At 41.6% G+C, this 17,231-nt stretch overlaps 1 protein-coding gene across 33 annotated transcripts in view; it reads left to right on the forward strand.

Annotated features, from left to right (window-relative positions):
• trol (terribly reduced optic lobes) overlaps positions 1 to 17,231 on the forward strand; it is a 531,158-nt gene that overhangs the window by 253,080 nt on the left and 260,847 nt on the right. For all 33 annotated transcript variants that reach the window (XM_075888764.1, XM_075888744.1, XM_075888745.1 and 30 more), the window contains 7 exons: positions 1,826 to 1,933; positions 2,139 to 2,246; positions 4,107 to 4,214; positions 8,287 to 8,397; positions 10,539 to 10,652; positions 13,513 to 13,626; positions 13,720 to 13,827. In XM_075888764.1, the coding sequence (XP_075744879.1) occupies positions 1,826 to 1,933; positions 2,139 to 2,246; positions 4,107 to 4,214; positions 8,287 to 8,397; positions 10,539 to 10,652; positions 13,513 to 13,626; positions 13,720 to 13,827 (771 nt within the window). The remainder of the gene's footprint in view (positions 1 to 1,825; positions 1,934 to 2,138; positions 2,247 to 4,106; positions 4,215 to 8,286; positions 8,398 to 10,538; positions 10,653 to 13,512; positions 13,627 to 13,719; positions 13,828 to 17,231) is intronic.

Genomic DNA, 17,231 nt, shown 5'->3' on the forward strand with positions numbered 1-17,231 from the left:
GTTTCTTAGATGTTTGCAGTATCGATGTCAAATACACACACCTCTCACCATAACATGTTCTTCTTTCATGAGAACTCCTCCCATGCTTTGCTTGTACAGTCGAATCTCGATAATTCGAACTCGAAGGGGCCGGAAAATTTGTTCGAATTAAAAGAAGTTCGAATTATTGAAAGCTAAATAAACAGCGGGCTCTCCATGCAGTGGTGCATGTGCATTGAGCTAACTCACGAGAGGGAAGTTTCAGAAGACTTACATTTATTCACAAATCACAGGACATCGGTCATTAATTGGAGTAATCCGTGATGCACGTCTGCACACGTTTGCCTTGCAGTGAGTCAATCAATTTTGCACGCAGCTTGCAAAGCATTCCTACTTCAGCTTCAGCATTCTCCTGGCAAGAGAAGTCGCGAGCGTAAATGTCCAGCACCGACACTTTCTAAAGACGGTAGTGGTTAAAAAAGAAAGGCACCTAATTTCTGCAGCCCTGTAGGAAGCACGGCGCAGTGGACAACACGACTGCGTAGCGGAGCCTCCTGCTCTCTGCTACGCCGCCGCAGCATGGCTAGCATGTGACGAGAAAGGAGGAGCATCTCCACGCGGACAGAAGTAGATCGGCATTTTAGAAAAAAAAAAAAAAACGCTCCACGGCAGCATTTTTAAAGACGATAGTCTTTCTTGGGGACCTTCGACTCAAAAATTTTGGTTTGTCTGTCTGCACATTTGTATGTTCGTCCAATCTTAACGGCACCAGGTATTTGAAACAGTCAACCCCATCCACAGCGCCCACCAATGATGCTCAAGATTTAGCGTTCATACTTGTGCAATTGTCAACTAGAAAGCAATTATTGCTCATGTCTGGGGCACCATAACAACACGTCTATATTCCGCATGTGCGTCTTTTACTAAAAAAGGCATACATAAGTAATTTTAAGGACCGTAGCGCTTATCACGCTGTGCTAACCATGCAACGCTTGCACTAAACTGCGAGTGTTTTCAACGCTTTGCTAAGATGAGATGGTGGTGGCACCTACTCGTCGCCTTGTGTTCTACACCTTATCACCTCCAAGACGGGCGCCCACACTTCACAGCGCCGCGCACTTCGTTTTCCAAGAAAACTGCCAAATGGCGCTCATGTCAAATGGCGCTCATGGAGAAGCATGGCACCGGCACGTAAGAGACGCCCTACCTTCAAGGCGCAGAGCCGTGCTCCCGCAAGGAGCAAGGGCTGCAGAAGATAGTGCCTTTTTCCCAACCCAGTGACTGCTTTTCTTTTTTTCCTCTCTCAGTTTGCGTGTGCGTTGGAAGGAGAAGGATGTTTACATGACAGGCATGGAAAAGGAAGAAGTGTGACAGGGGCGCGTCTCAGATTGGCATTTGAGAGAGAGAGAGAAAACGCTCCACCACAGTATTTTCTGTTCTTTTCATTTCCTTCGCAAGCAGTGTTGAGGTGTCGCAGGTGTCTCCGCAAGATTGGGTAGGGTGCTGAGAGCATTTTCGGAACACGGTATGTTCGAATTAACCATCGCAAGCGCTTGCACGTTCGAATTACCGGGCGTTTTTGCCCATTAGAATACACAGCTTTGACGGTACCTCATCACGAGTCCAAATTAAATGGAAGTTCGAATTAAGTGTGTTCGAATTAATGAGAGTCGACTGTGTTAGGGTGGATTTGATTGTGTCTATTTACTATGCAGCTTGACCATCTTTTTCTTGCATAATTCAGCTGCATCAACATCCAGTGATCACAAAAATTTTTTTTAATTTATAATTCGGGCTGAAAATAAATAAAAGCACTTTTAATGTGTTTCTTACCTCTCCCATTCAGAGTGCAAAGAGAATGAGTTTCAATGTGGTAATGGAAAGTGCATTGATATACAAAAAAAGTGTGACAGGCGTGTCGACTGTCATGATTTTTCGGACGAAGCCAACTGTGGTAAGCATCTCTTCTGTATGTTCAAATTTTCCTTTGTTTTTGCTGCGTGAAAAGTCCTGATAGCTTAGCTGCTCCATAAACCAATGTCAACGTTGTTGCGTACTTTTGCATGTGTGCACATATTTCATGTAGGGCAGGCTTAGTTTAACGTTGTGCAGATATGCACTAACGGTGAATGTAAATTGGTCCCTTCTTGTTGTTTTAGAGTGCCAAGATGATGAATTTCGCTGTGGAGATGGCAAATGCATTGAAGGCCGAAGACGCTGCGACGGTACTGCTGATTGCAGAGACTACTCAGATGAAACCAGTTGTGGTGAGTGCTGTCAACTGGCAATGAACGTTGTCAACCACAGCACAAAGTGCACAGATGGGTAGCGGGTACCACGCTTCTCCGCAGGATAACAATTAATGTTATATTGGGTGCTTCCCTACCTAATGAAAGTTACAATGATTTATGGTATAGTGGGCACTTGTACGACCTCTGGAAGGATCACTCCTCCAGCATCGAATTGTAAGGTGCAGCTCTGTTTGAGCGTAAAGAAAAGAAGCCAGAAAAGTAGGTAGAAAATTATATATTGATTATGTCAATATCTCTCTCAGTGACTGCGAATGGTACCTCAAAATGGCCAGAAATGCATGGGACGTATAGGGGCTACTTTGTTCTCATAAACAAAATGAGCTGCAAAGCCCACACAACGAGCCAGTGGTGCGACGACGAAGGATCGTGTTGGCAGATTTGCCTTGTACCAAATGCTTTCTCCACACAGTGTCCTCGAATCGCACAACTTGGTTTTCCAAATGCACACAGAAAAATCTTCTTCCATGAGAAAAACCAATTTCTTGGGGGCGGGGTTCGCACTGCCTGGTGTTCGATAGATCAAGTGCTCCAGGATTTTTTGCTTTATGTAGCCATAGATTTGTCGATGCATTGGCATTAAAGCATTGCCGTGTTTGAAGATATTTCTATAAAAAATATATTTATCTTTATTTATTTTACTTATTTATTTATTATACCTCAAAGGCCCCTAAAGAAGGGGTTTTACATGAGGGTGGGCATATCTGCAACAGTTCTTCTTTGATATGTTTGAACATAGTAGGGTCCGATTGAAGCACTACTTTGGTGGGAAAGTCATTCCAGCACTTGATGTCAGGTTGAAGCAGGAGAATGCATGGAGACAGTGTGAGCTTTAGGGGGGTACACAGCCTTTTCGTGGTTGATCCGGCTTGAATGGCGATAGAGCTGGAACAGTGAGGTCAACTTTGGGTGATTTGGGAAAGAATTTGTGAAAGAAAGGCGGGTGACTCGACAGTGTGATACAAGGCTCGGAAGGTTTGCTTGTGATTTGAGTTCCGATGAACTAGAGGCGTAGGAATAGCCCGAAAAAATGAAACGTGCGGCATGGCTCTGCAATGATTCAATCATGGTGATGTGGTTATGCTAGTATGGGTTCCACAGGGCACATGTGTATTCAAGTTTCGGCCTGACTAACCAGTAGTAGGTCAGAAGTTTGACTGAGGGTGGTGCTAATCAGATATTACGCCATGAGAAACTGAGAACTCAATTAAAATTTATGCTGGTTATATGGGTGTGCCATGATAGGTCAGAAGAGAGATCAATATCTAAATACTTGTAGGTGTTAACAGCGAATATTGAAGTCACATATATAAACGCGAACAGGGTGACTTCTTTCGGTGAAAAGTGAAGAGAGAAGTTTTTGATGTGTTTAATGACATGAGTCACTTGTGACACCAATTTTCAATTTTCCTGGGATTGGATCGTAAGGACAACATATCATTTTTATTGTTAATTGAGGGTATAGCATGCAATAGTCTGCAAACAATCGAATTTCAGAAGAAATGTTAGTTGGGAGATCGTTAATGTAAATGAGAAAGAGCAGGGGCCCGAGGATTATGCCCTGGGAAACCCCAGATGTAACGGGTTCAAAAGAAAAGGAGTGTTCGTTGACGTATACAAATTGTTGACGGTTGCTCAGAAATTCGGGTATGCATTGAAAAATAAGATAAGATTTAACAGAGTTCACAAGGTTTTTACCTTTGCTGAAGACCAAGCAGCATATATATCTGCATGCAGCTGGCCCTAGCCCACAGTAGCATTTTATTAAGGATGAGCACTAACTTTATGGCTTGATTTTTTTTTTTGGTAAAATTTCAGCCTGTAAGGACAACGAGTTTCGTTGTGGAGATGGAAGCTGCATTGATGTCCGCAGGAAATGTGACGGAACTGCTGACTGCCGAGACTATGCTGATGAAAGGAACTGCAGTATGCAACTTTGATTCTTTCTATACATAGCCTTCATTGCTTTGGCGCCACCAGTTTTTGAAGTCAATTCCATGCAGCTCAGTTTATTTAGTATGCTGCAGAACCTTTAGCATAATCTTAATGAATATGAACTCTTTTACTTGCACTTATTGGTAATGACTGTTATTGAACCGGTGATCCTGAATGAATGGCCATTGAAAGGACAGAGAGAGAGGGAGATGAGGGTGTACAATTAAACATATTTCAGAGGTGCAAGACGCAGGGGGCAGTTTGTCTCCAGAGAGTGCAAACTTTTGTGCGCTTAGCATAATGTACACTACTCCTGTACTCAAATGCAACATCACATTTTTAAGTATAATGATTTGTATGTACAATCGCTCGAGATAATTGCATCGTATCATGACAAATCTGATCTCTAAATATAATGTTGCCTCTGATCTATGCCGATATGACCTAAACTGAAGACAATGGAAATGGAGGTATGTACATTGCTTGGCCTTAAATTGTCCCTTTTCAGTCCACAAGCACTCTATATGCAAGTGCATCATACTCTGGTGGATTAAAAACCACATGTTCAGGCTGGTATTCACTGGTGCTGTGTGAGATATTTTTTAAAGTAACCGTTTTTCTCACGATGTCACTTCTCAAGTGGTTTAAATAGTCAATTACAGCACTGCTGTTCAGGTAAACCAAAAGCACAAGCTAATTAACTTACCGCAAAGAATGCTATGCACAGTGTGGTATTGGAGTTTTGGTGCCGGTTTTGGAACCGGTTGGCTGGCCTTTAGGGGGCGCTGTGCAACAGTACCGAGAAATGTGAAGGGCAAATAACATGGGAGGTAGGAAGGCTGCAGTTTACGATAGATTATGCACTGATGTCACATAGGATGTCACATAGTATGTATGATAAGTTCAGGGGAATGCACATAGATGAAGGTGGTTCCAGAAGTCTGGGTAGTGATCACAAACATATCAAGCTAAGTTTTGAAAGAGCACTGCAAGTGGGAAGGAGACAAGATGAGCAACTACAGGAAAATTTTTATTCAGAAAGGCAAATAGAAACAGCTACTCAACAAATTGAGAAAGTAATCACTGAGGATAATAAAACAGTGTGGACATACACGAATCTAATTGGACTGTTTGAGCTAGAGCTTGCTAAGGCATGTGACAGGTCACCCCGGAAAAGAAGGCACAAACCCAACAGTTGGTAGGACGAGCAAGTTAAGAGAGCCATAGGAAAACGTCGGGAAGCCTCTAGAAAACGCAGATGTGCTAAGCAGCGAGGTGAACCAACAGATGATGCTGAAAGAAAATGGGACATCTTTCTAAGCTGTAGAAGGGAAGCATCCCTTATGATCTATGAAAAAATTAGAAGGGGGTTTAGTGGCTGGCAGAAGTACATAAAAAAGATAGAAAGGCAGCTACAAAATTTTGGAACCATCTAAACTCCCTAAGAAATGAGACGAGCCTAGAGCAGAGGTTTATAACTACAGCTCAAGGTGCTAGGCTAGAAGGGGACAAAGCTATTAAATATATAAGAACAAGGGCGACAGAAAAATTTCAACAAAGAAGTGCTTTATGCACCACAATAGACAAGGATGAATCAAGTGGTGCAATGGCTCCATTTTCACAACGAAAGTGGGAAAGGGCTGAGAAGAGGGTTTCTAGTAGTACATCAACAGGCCCAGATGGCATTCCAATTATGCTGATAAAGACATTAGGTCCGAAGTATAAGCAGGCTTTGAGAGAGGCAGTGAGCAAAATAATAATCGATGGTGAAGTTCCCGATGGATGGAAATTTGGCAGGATGAGCATGATCTATAAAGGAAAGGGGGACAAAGCTTACATAAACAACTACCGTCCTATAACAGTGACATCAGTGGTCTACAGGCTGGCGATGCAGATTATAAAGGAAAGAGTGCAAGCGTGGATAGAGGATGAGGGGGTGCCGGGGGAACTGCAGAATGGGTTTCGGAAACACAGGAGGTTGGAAGACAATCTGTTCTCACTGACGCAGTGCATCGAAATAGCAGAAAAGGAACACAGGCCCCTGTGGCTAGCGTTTTTGGATATCAAGGGAGTATACGATAGTGTGGTTGAAGAGGACTTGTGAGGAATGCTGGGGACACCAGGTGTGAAAGATTGAGTCACTAATCTTTTAAAGAATATCTATAAAAGTAAGAAGGTGGTTATAAAATGGGAAAAACAGGTATTCGAGCCCACAGAGATAAAACATGGGCTTGGGCAGGGGTGTCCTCTGTCACTCTTGTTATTCATGATGTGCCTTCAAGGATTAGAGGCCAAATTAGAGGGAAATGGACTGGGCTTCAACCTCTCTTTCGTCAAACAAGGAAAACTCGTTGAACAGGCACTACCAGCATTGATGTACGCAGTTGATATAGTACTAATGGCCGACAACAAGGAAGATTTGCAGAGATTGATGGACATCTGCGGTAATGAGGGAGATAGGTTAGATTTCAGATTCAGTAAGGAAAAATCAGCAGTCATGATTTTTAATAATTAAGGTAGTGAGCTTAGAATACAGGTCATGCTAGAGATAACAGATAAATACAAATATTTGGGCGTATGAACTAGCAATGGGGCCGATTACCTAAGGGAACACGAAATATACGTGACGACTAAAGGTAACAGGAATGCAGATGAGAAGGAGTCGTGGTTCCTGGTCTGACGTTCGGCAATGCGATCTTGTGCATGAGATCAGAAGTTCAAGCAAGATTAGAAATTAAGCAGCGTGGAATAGGTAGGCTTGTCTTAAGAGCTAACATGAATACACCAAATCGGGGAGTACAAGGTGACATGGGATGGACATCAATTGAGGGCAGGGAAGCTAGCAGCAAGATAAAATTTGAAAAGCGATTGAGAGAAATGGGGGAGGAGCGTTGGGCTAGGAAGGTTTTCAGCTACTTGTACATGAAGAATGTCGATACAAAATGGAGAAAGTGAACCAGGAATTTGACTGATAAATACTTAGAAAACGGCAGGTGGCCAAACCAAAAAGAATTATCGGTTAAGAAGGTGAAGGAAGCTGAGACCGATATGTGGAAAATTGGCATAATTAAGAAGTCTGCACTAGAGATCTATCGAACTTTTAAGCAGGAAATTGAAAAGGAAAGGATCTATGATAATACTCGGGGTAGTTCTCTACTGTTTGAGACCAGGACGGGAGTATTGCGAACCAAGACATATCGGGCAAATATGAAGGGGCAGACACGGTATACAGTGCATGTGGCGAGGAGGAGGAAACTGCCTAACACTTGATAATGTTCTGTAAAGGGCTTCATGCTATAGTTCAGGATGATGGCGCAGAGTTTTTTAAAGCACTGGGTTTTAGGGACAGGGAGGGCGAAATAGACTTCAAGCGGGTAGAATTAACTAGGAGGTTATCTGATTGGTGGCTAAAGTCAAGGCACGAGTGAAAATTAAACCCTTCACTGCAAAGTATGAGTCCTCAACCTCACTATTTAAAGAGAAAAAAATTAATCTAGCTTTTGGTCCACTAAGTATTACGGCTTGGTGGCACTAGCCACCACCCGATCTAAAGGGTACAGCCATACCAATCCATCCATCCATCTATCCTATCATGGTGCTTGTGTATATAAGAGAGTTTCTGTGTGGCTACTGGCTGCTGCGTACCTCGTGTCAAACGGCGGCTTGAGCGCCGCGCCCTGTGTTCTTCGTGAGGCGCGTCCGCCGCACGATACTGTACACAGGAAGTTGGATCATTCTATCCTCTTTTCCTAGATAAATATAAAACATCTCTTTTAAGTGGTTATCACTTTAAAGAATGTTGATTATCATTTTAAGTCATGCAGTGTTCATTATCTTGACTTGCAATTTTATTTTGTGCACATCATTTTTAACATCTAAAGCTTTTGGACATTGTAGGTTTGCCACATGACTCAAGTTTACTGGCTACATTTTTTCACCGGGCTGTTCACAAAGCATTTCTGAATTTTTAGCAAGAGTTCATCAAGCAATATGGAATACAATGTGAAGAATTGCTTTTAATTAACTCATTATTGCTTTCAATTCATTGTTGGCATGTATTCAGGTTGCAAGGCTAATGAATTCAGGTGTGGTGACGGAGCCTGCATCGATAAATCTAGGCAATGTGACCGCACGCCTGATTGTAGGGACCATACTGATGAGCACAACTGTCCCAGTGAGTATTTTTCAGACCTCTCAGATTGATAATGGGCGTGAATGAGCTGCTTGAAGATAATTATTTATAGGAATGTTTTATTTATAGGAATTATTTATAGAAATGTTTTTTTCTGTGGTCTGTGTGCTTCTATTTTTAATTTTAAAGTAGTTGTCACCTGCGTTGGTTTTACAATGCCTACTTTTGTTTTTGTTCTTAATGTGTTTCCCAGCTGCTAACACAATTTTACGTTTGCCATATTTTAATGGTGAAGGCCTATTAAGAAGACACTGTGCTAGATACTAGAGATAAATTGGAAGGAACTTTAAACACAGAATGAGTGCTGAATTGCAACTCAATTCACTAACGAAATAAACGTTGCATATGAACTAGGAGCAAGCAAAGAAAAATGTTACAAGTAGTCGAGTGTAAACTCAAGATGAAATATTTCCTGTGGGGCTAGTGCAAATGAAAAGAGCCCCGTGGCACTTATTCAGCTTGGTTGGTAAGCGCTGCTAATCTTGCTTATTAGTACTAGTCGGTGCTTTTGAGAACATGCAAACCAAACCCTGTAGCGTATTATATAGTGTGGAATTTGATTCTCAAACCCAAACAACCACACCATATAGGTAACTCAAATTTACGGCCATCGGCTTCTATGAGCATCGTAGGCTGCATGGTTACAAAGGTCACCACATGGCATAGTGCACATGCTCACGGTCGCACTGAAAGTAAGCAGCACATGGAAAGGAAAAAAAAATGCTTAAGGTCTTGATGTGTGCGTGGTGATAATCCCCAGTGCCACCTCTCCCTGCTTAGCTTACTGTGCGCTCTTCAGGATCAGAGGAGAGACAGCAATCACGGCATGCGATAAACTCCAGTCGTACTCGACCGATTTTAAAAATTTGTGTAGCGTTCAATTTGGAAGCCAATAAAATTGGGGAACTCTTAACCTTTAAGAGTTGAAGCTGATGGCAATATCCTGTCTCAAGTGGGTGCTTCGACCACTTAGTGCATACTTTTTAATTCATGATGTTACTGGAGAAGTTGAAATTGTGGATGACTGTATGTAATTGATAAAGTTGAAAGGGGCTTGTGTCGGTGAAGCTGTTGCATGTGGCTGCATTCTGTGTAACGGGTAGTGTGCTTTGAACTCTTTATGCACTCACTACATGGTCATAAGAAAATGCGTGCAGTAGCACATGTGCCTTGTGTAGTGGGTGGCCAGCTTTAAACCACAGTCATTATGATAATCACATATTTCAATATGCGTTTGTGCCATGCAATATTAGTGCAATATTACATGTTGTATTGTGAAGCCTGTATACAGAATGCGTGTGTTCTTAATGCATCATTTTCACTGAAGTTCCAAGCAGAAGAATTTATTTTTACAGTAGAATTTCCAAGCAGACCTGTCGCTCTGAGGTAGATCACTTGCTTACAATGCAAACAGCAATCTTCACTTAGACCCATAAATTTCTGTTACTTTATTTGCATCTTTCTCAATTTTTCGGTCGCGGACAAGATGATTTTTCACTCGCAACTGACGACGCCCATGCCAACCCTGATATCTGCAAAGCGAGCTCTTTAATGCTATCCTCTTAAAACTCCTTAAATGAATCTGTTCTAGGATTATAACTGTAAAAGTGCTGCAGGCCTTCTTGAAGGCTGGCGTAAGCACCCATCACCCTTCCTATCGATTCGTGCTGCCTCAAAAAGCAACCTCATGTATGCTGTTACGATTGTACAAAGCCGTAGTTTGACCTAACACAACTACCATTGGCCCCGATGAGTTGAAACGTGCATAATTATTATTCAAGAACTGTCGCTATCTCAACCTCACATTGATGCAGTGGCCCCTTGGTTCTATGTTAACTTGGATGATTGTTGTGTGGCAGAAAGGTACCCCAATTAAGCACTCTGCTAAAGCATGTTTCTCACTGCCATTCAAATTCGTCATTACTAGTTAATGTGTTATTATCAAAGTATTCTTCGTAAAAATGTGAAAATGTTAATTGCATTGAAGCTGCTGCATAGAGCATTAAACCTTTTTGCAACTTATTTCATATAGATCTATATGCCTTCCAACGTTTTGGATTCTCTCCAGAATGGGTACATTTTGCTGGTGCATGCAAACAGCTCAATTCTGCTGTATGTCTTAGTTTCAGGTTGCCCGCCCTCTCAATTCAGATGTGGTGATGGGCGATGCATTGACATTAGCAGGAAGTGCGATGACAGAGTGGACTGCCCAGACTTCTCTGACGAAGCTAACTGTGGTATGTATCAGTAACACACTTAGTTCTCATTTAGTTAGTTAGTTACAATACAGTAAGCTCTCTCATGCGGTTACAGGGGTGAGAAAGCGCAATATACAATAATAAAATACAATATTATGTACAAATCGGTTCTCTACAATGCTGAAAAACTTCAGCTGACCCACAATCAACAAATGCACTGCCATTGAGTTTGTTCCAGTCAATGATTGTAAGATGCAGGAAGTAAAACTTGAACACAATACTCATGGCATAGGTTAAAATGGTGCACGGTTGATTGATACGTAGTGACAAACAGGCTGGGGGTGCAAATAGGGTGCTAGATTTATGTTTAATGTAATGTTATCTGAAGGTTGGCCCTGTGATGCAACACGAACACTGATTTTGTCCTCTGGTAACACAAATAAACCTGTCTACCATTTGCTGGATTCCTTGTGGCTCATAAACAAGCTTTTGATTGTGTGGTTCCCATATAATACTGGCGTCCTATAGGGTTGGGTTTACTACTGTTTTGTAAGCCATCAACTTTGTCTCGGACAAAGCATCTCATAGCTTTTACCACAAAAGATCCAACTTACATTCGATCAAACCTCAAATATTTTCAATATGCTTGTTCCAGGTCAGATGTGAAGCAATTGTAACTCCAAAATACAGTGAGCTCCCTTTAAGACAAACTCTGTTTAGATGAATTCTTGCTTAAGACGAACAACTTGAAAAATGTTTGTTTGGTTTTCCATAGACTCAATGCAAAAAAATCTGCTTAAGACAAACCACGTAACACACCTCTTCTATTAAGACAAACTTTCACAGCGACCGACAACAATGAATTCTGCACAACAAACATTAGTCTTGATGAGGGCATTCAGGCAAGCAAAAGAAAGCAAAATGAAAAAAAAAACCTCCTGATGCTGACACTCGGAAACTGGGAGCAAGTCAAAAACAAAATGCTACGTTGAAGGAGAAATTAAGCGAGATGAGTAAAAAATGAAGGTCAGTGCATAAATCTGGTATCTCTCTCACAACTAGCCTGTAGGGGAAGAAAGGGCTGGCTTTAGCAGCAAATAAAGCAACAAAAAGCATTTATCATTTTGTATTTCTCCCGTGTTCTTCAGTTCCCCAACAGGAGTACTGTGGAGAACAGATTACAAGAGCTTCACTAGAGGGGAAGATGCAAGTGATGGGGAGGGCAGAAAAAAAAAGCCAAATGAAAGTGTGAACTGCAACAAATTATTTGCACATTATAATCACATGAAACTGAAACCATGTATTCGGCACCAGCACTCTCACCAGAGGAGTCGGATGCATTGTCATTGCAGTCACACAATGGCACCTGAGCACATGTGGTCAGTTTGTGTTGTTTTGCATAGGGCCTGTGTGCATCTTATTTGTTCACAGTGAAATGCAGCGAATTCTGATGCGGCACTTTCATTATGAAAGTGCACAGCAAAGGAAGATAATTTTGCACAATAAATATACTAGCTGTGTCGTATCTTCCTTGTGTACCTGAGGCTTGTGAGCATGAGTAGTGTAAACGGAGTTCTCAAATGCACCTTGTTCAGGAAAAGTTACTGCAAGTTGCAAACAAATATCCACACCTAAAAAAAAATGCTTGCAGACTTTCATAAGCAACTTGGAGTATATTGGTTTTGTCAAGGTAATGGTATGCAATGGAGGCGCATCCAGAAGTGATAGCAAAGCCAGTAATACAGCCTCTCAGTATATAAACAGCCAGAAGAATAAATTTTTCAATCGTTGAAGAAAAATTGACCTTGTCTCTTTCTTTTCATCTTTCTCTAATCATGAAAATAGGGTCGTGCTACAGTTTTGTTGTTAAAATGTGGTAGCAATTTATTCATGAGCGTAGTTATTATGAACTCATAAAATCGAGCACTCATTAGATTAGTGTAAACTCTACTTGAAAGCATAGTTTTTACTAAGCTGAGCCAAATAAATGCTTCCTCTTGTTTCTTTCCTGTTTATTGCAAGTATACTTCATTGTTTTCAAGCAACATATTTGAGCACACTTTGCATGTTAGCATGTAGTTTTGGGGGCACTTCTGATAAGACACTCCTGATAAGACAAACTATGGTGGTCCCTTCGAGTTCATCTTAAAGGGAGTCTACTGTATTTTGCTGTACTAGATTGCTCAACTTGATTTTTTTAATGTAAACATCAATGGTGCTTTGTTATTGATACTGTCATGCATGTAGTCTTGTCGAAATTGATTTACATATCCCATTTTTCACACCACTCATTGACAGCACACAAAGCATCATCAAGCAATACCTGGTCAGCAATGCTTTTTGCATAAGTACATAACACACAGTCATCTGTAAAGTCTCACATCAACAAAATAGTGAATGGCATGTGCAAAATCATTAATATACAACAGGAATAGCATTGGGACCCAACACTAATCTCTGTGGTACTTTGGACAAAACAGGCAATGTGTGTGACTGTCCTCCAGTAATTTCTACAAATTGCTCTCTTATGCAAATAGGCAGTGATTCATTAGATAATCTCTAGAGCAACATCAAGCTTATGAATTCTTTCTATCAGTTTTGCATAACAAACTCTCATTGCTATTGGCAGTGTGGTGCAATTAAAGTGCTTTTTTTAAAGCTCTGTTAGGAGCTGTATTAAAGATCATGTGGATGTATTCACTGACCTCTTTAGCACTACATAGCCCTTGCCACACCTCGCACTGAAGGCAGCCCTACAATGCCTGTGTCACAATTGCACATGTTAGGTCAATCTGATTGAAATTTAAATTTTGTAGGGAATCATTGCTTTTCTCATTCAAATGAGCAGCATACATTTGTGTACTAGCTGTTCGGATGAATAACTTGTTTTTTCACTCAGTGTCGGATGCTTGCCGAGCTGATGAGTTCAAGTGCAAATCTGGTCAATGCATCAGACTTTCTGGAAAGTGCAACCGTCGAAAGGACTGCTATGATGGAAGTGATGAAGAAGATTGTAAGTAAAAGGGTTCATTTTTGCAGAAGGCCAAAGGAATGGTCTCTTCAGTGCTAACTGAAAACAGTTGCAATTTCTCGTATACCTTTTCAGGCTGTACAGCTGAAGAATTTCAGTGCAGGTCTGGAGAGTGTGTTTCAAGAAGCCACAGGTGTGATGGCCAGTACCAGTGCACGGATGGGTCAGATGAACTAGAGTGTAGTAAGTAACTTGCTCACTTTTTTGTGGTCCATGTCCTCTGCTTTTAGTGAGCTCTGGACAAATGCATGTGTCAAATGCATAAAGTTGTGAGCGAAAGTATAAAAACTCGTCTTGTCAAAAAAAAATTCCTTTACCAGTCAAGCACAGTATTGTTATATTAAGAAGGAAGACTATTATTCTCCCCGGTTTGCATTCTTAGCACAGGAAAGCTTAGTGCTGTGCATGATGAAGTCTCTCATGCTTTCCCATACACTCCTAATGCCCTCCTTGTGTGTTGGTTTGTTAAATGAGAAATGCTCAAGTTACGTAATCATCAGGATTTGTCTCGTTATTAGCTTTGTTCCTTACCTTTCATGCTGAAAGACTTTCTGAACTTCTCAGTTGGGAGCAGTGCAAGGGACAACAAACATGTTTGATGTCTTTTACATTCCTTGCTTTGCACTCTCTCTTAGAGGAACCCTACAAGCAAGCTTTTAGATGTTGATTGTTAAAGTAATATTCTAGCACTCTGTTTTTTTTTTTTTGTAGAAAAAAAGGGGGGGGGGGGGGAGATGTTTCAAGGGTCCAAAAACCTCTAGTACAATACCATTTGCCCATTCCCGATTGGGAACTTGTGACCATGCCAGCGCTACTTCCACCCTTTACTGTCCAATGGTTGCACTATGGTTCCTTGTCTAAAACCCAATACAGACGTGGCATTTTCTTCTCCCGTTAAAGCAAGCTTTAATTTTGTGTAAGTACATCGGAACACTACATGATGCAGAAACATTGAAGTGCGAGTACACTGGCCATGCAGTCTCCTAAAGGCTGGGATTCTAAAAAAAAAATTCGTATATATGTCATCAGATACGCACCAAATTTTTTTGTCCTCAACAATTGGATAAGAATGCACAAGTAGCAATTTATTTGGTCTTGCCCCAGTAACTCTAAATGAGGAAACTGACCCAATGCACTTGGAGATGCTGAATAAAAGCAGCCTGGCAAATACTAAAAAACAAGTCTTTGAAATTACCATCTTAGAAGGAAATCATTGGCTGAGATTGTGCAGTAGTGCTTTTGCTCACAGCCTGAAATTATTTACATGAATTTAGGGAAAATATAAACTAAGGGATGCTGCCTCGTAGCTGTAAGTCAACAATTGATGATAATCTCTACTAAGCAAAACCGCACCGTACGGCAGAGATGGTGGCAAATGCAGTTGCCGTCAAGGAGGAAGACCAGAGAGCAGCTGGCTTTGAGGTTCATTTATTTAATTGGAAACACACTTAAGCTGGCCTTGAAAGTTTTAGGTGACATGGCTTGCAAGCACATCGTACCATGGTATGGTGCCTACAACACACGTGACTGCAGGGCAAGGTGGATCGGCTAGCTTGCACTTTTCGCATCCGATCATTTACAGTCCCCATCATCGGACTCCCTAGATGTCACCGAAAACAAACTGCGCAACCACTGAAAATGTTGGTCACATACGACCCTTACTGGTATACAGGTTTTCAGCCTGTGCCAAATACAAAAAAAAAAAAAAACATACGGAGCTCTCTACAGACAGTACTATACAAGCCCCACACCATATGTAGGTACTTTGAGTGGAGTGGCCTGCTCTTTCTTGCCATTGTAAGAATGAAATGCACAGCACTCAAATGTTACTCCCCCCTCAACTAAGGTAAATACTATAAAAATTGGCCTCGTATCTGCATGTTTTACTGCAAATGTTGACGGAGAGATTGAACAAAACAATTATTTGATCTTCAGCACTAGAAAATTGGTAAATGGTATTTTGGAGGTGCCGCGGTATTCTGGAGGTGCTGGAGGTGCTGCCTCGATGTCGGTAGTGGAGGCGAACGAGCGCATCAAAGTGCATCACACACGAGACATGAGCGCTATCTGGCATATATCTTTGAAAACAAAGTGCGTGGTGTATCGGAGGCGATAAGGTGTAGGACCCAAGGCAATGGGTAGGTGCCACCACCGTGTCGTCTTAGCAAAGCACTGGAAACACTTGTCTTTTCATGCATAGTGCATAGTGTTTCATGCATAAACGCTACGGTCCTTGGAATTACTTATGTATGCCTTTTCTAATAAAAAGAGACAAATACAGAATATTAAAGTATTATTGTGCCACAGATATTTGTAAAAATTGTTTTTTAATTGACAATTGCACAAGCAAGAACCCTGAAACATGAGCAATATTGGTGGGCGCTGTGGTTGGGGTTGGATTTTGGCCATTTTGGGTATTGTTTCGGCGGACAAACAGATAAGTCCACCAACAGGCAGACAGACCAAAATTTTTGTGTCGATGGTTCCCAAGAAAGACTATCATCTTTAAAAAAGTAAAACTGTCAGTAGAAAACCTTGCTTATGAGCTTGGCACAGGAAAACCTAAGCTAGTGCAGCTCTTGATTGAGGACTGACACCTGAACCCCCTTCATGTGATTAACATTGAGTGCTAAAGTTATGTTGATGATTATATATGTCGTTGGGCTAGTTTCAAATGCCCAGCTGGAGATGGAGACTGTGTCCTACATTTACCCCAGTTTCTTAATTACAGGTGATGTTACTGAAGCCAATTACTTGATGCAGTTGAGAATTAATCTCTACCACTTCAATTTTCCTTTTGTGTTCATTTAAAAATACCAGAAATTGTGCATTGAATCAAGTTAGCAGGCCTTGCTCCTTTAACCATTGATTATTTCTGATGTTCAGATAAGCGTGTATTCACACGATGGACTTCTCTGTAGAAATTTCCGCCACTCATCCAGCTGCCACGAGCATGTAGACGACAAACAAAGGGATGCACCAGAGAAAAAAAAAACATTGCGGCACTGTATGATGCGAAGAGAGAGTTGCCCGCTTTGAATCTTAAAGCTTTTCGTCGCGCATGGCATGGGATGTTCGTCCCAAACTGACGGTTGTGTTGGCTTTAGCCTTGTGTCCGCAAGCTTTGCCGGCAAAGTATTCATGACAATTTGGTGCTATTTCTGAGCGCCATACTCATTCTCTTATAGCTGTAGGCTTAGTGAGTGCCTCTATTGGCAGAACATACGCTCTGTGATCTGCAGTAGCGCGGGTGCTACCAAATCTTTGAGGTCATCATCGTGTGCGAATGCTTGCTTGCTCCATTTTTCTGCCCCACCGCAGTGGTATAGTGGCTAAGGTACTTGGCTGCTGACCCGCAGGTCACGGAATCGAATCTCGGCAGCTGCATTTTTTATGGAGGCGAAAATGTAGGCCTGTGTGATCAGATATGGGTGCACGTTGAAGAACCCCAAGTGGTTGAAATTTCCGGAGCCCTCCACTACAGCGTCTCTCATAATCATATGGTGGTTTTGGGACGTCAAACCCCACATATCAATCATGAATGAACAGTTTTTCTCTAGATGGCATGAGAAGTCTGACAAAAACAC

Source organism: Rhipicephalus microplus, chromosome 3 (genome assembly GCF_043290135.1).
Source record: "Rhipicephalus microplus isolate Deutch F79 chromosome 3, USDA_Rmic, whole genome shotgun sequence".
In the NCBI taxonomy this organism is placed as follows: Eukaryota; Metazoa; Arthropoda; class Arachnida; order Ixodida; family Ixodidae; genus Rhipicephalus; species Rhipicephalus microplus.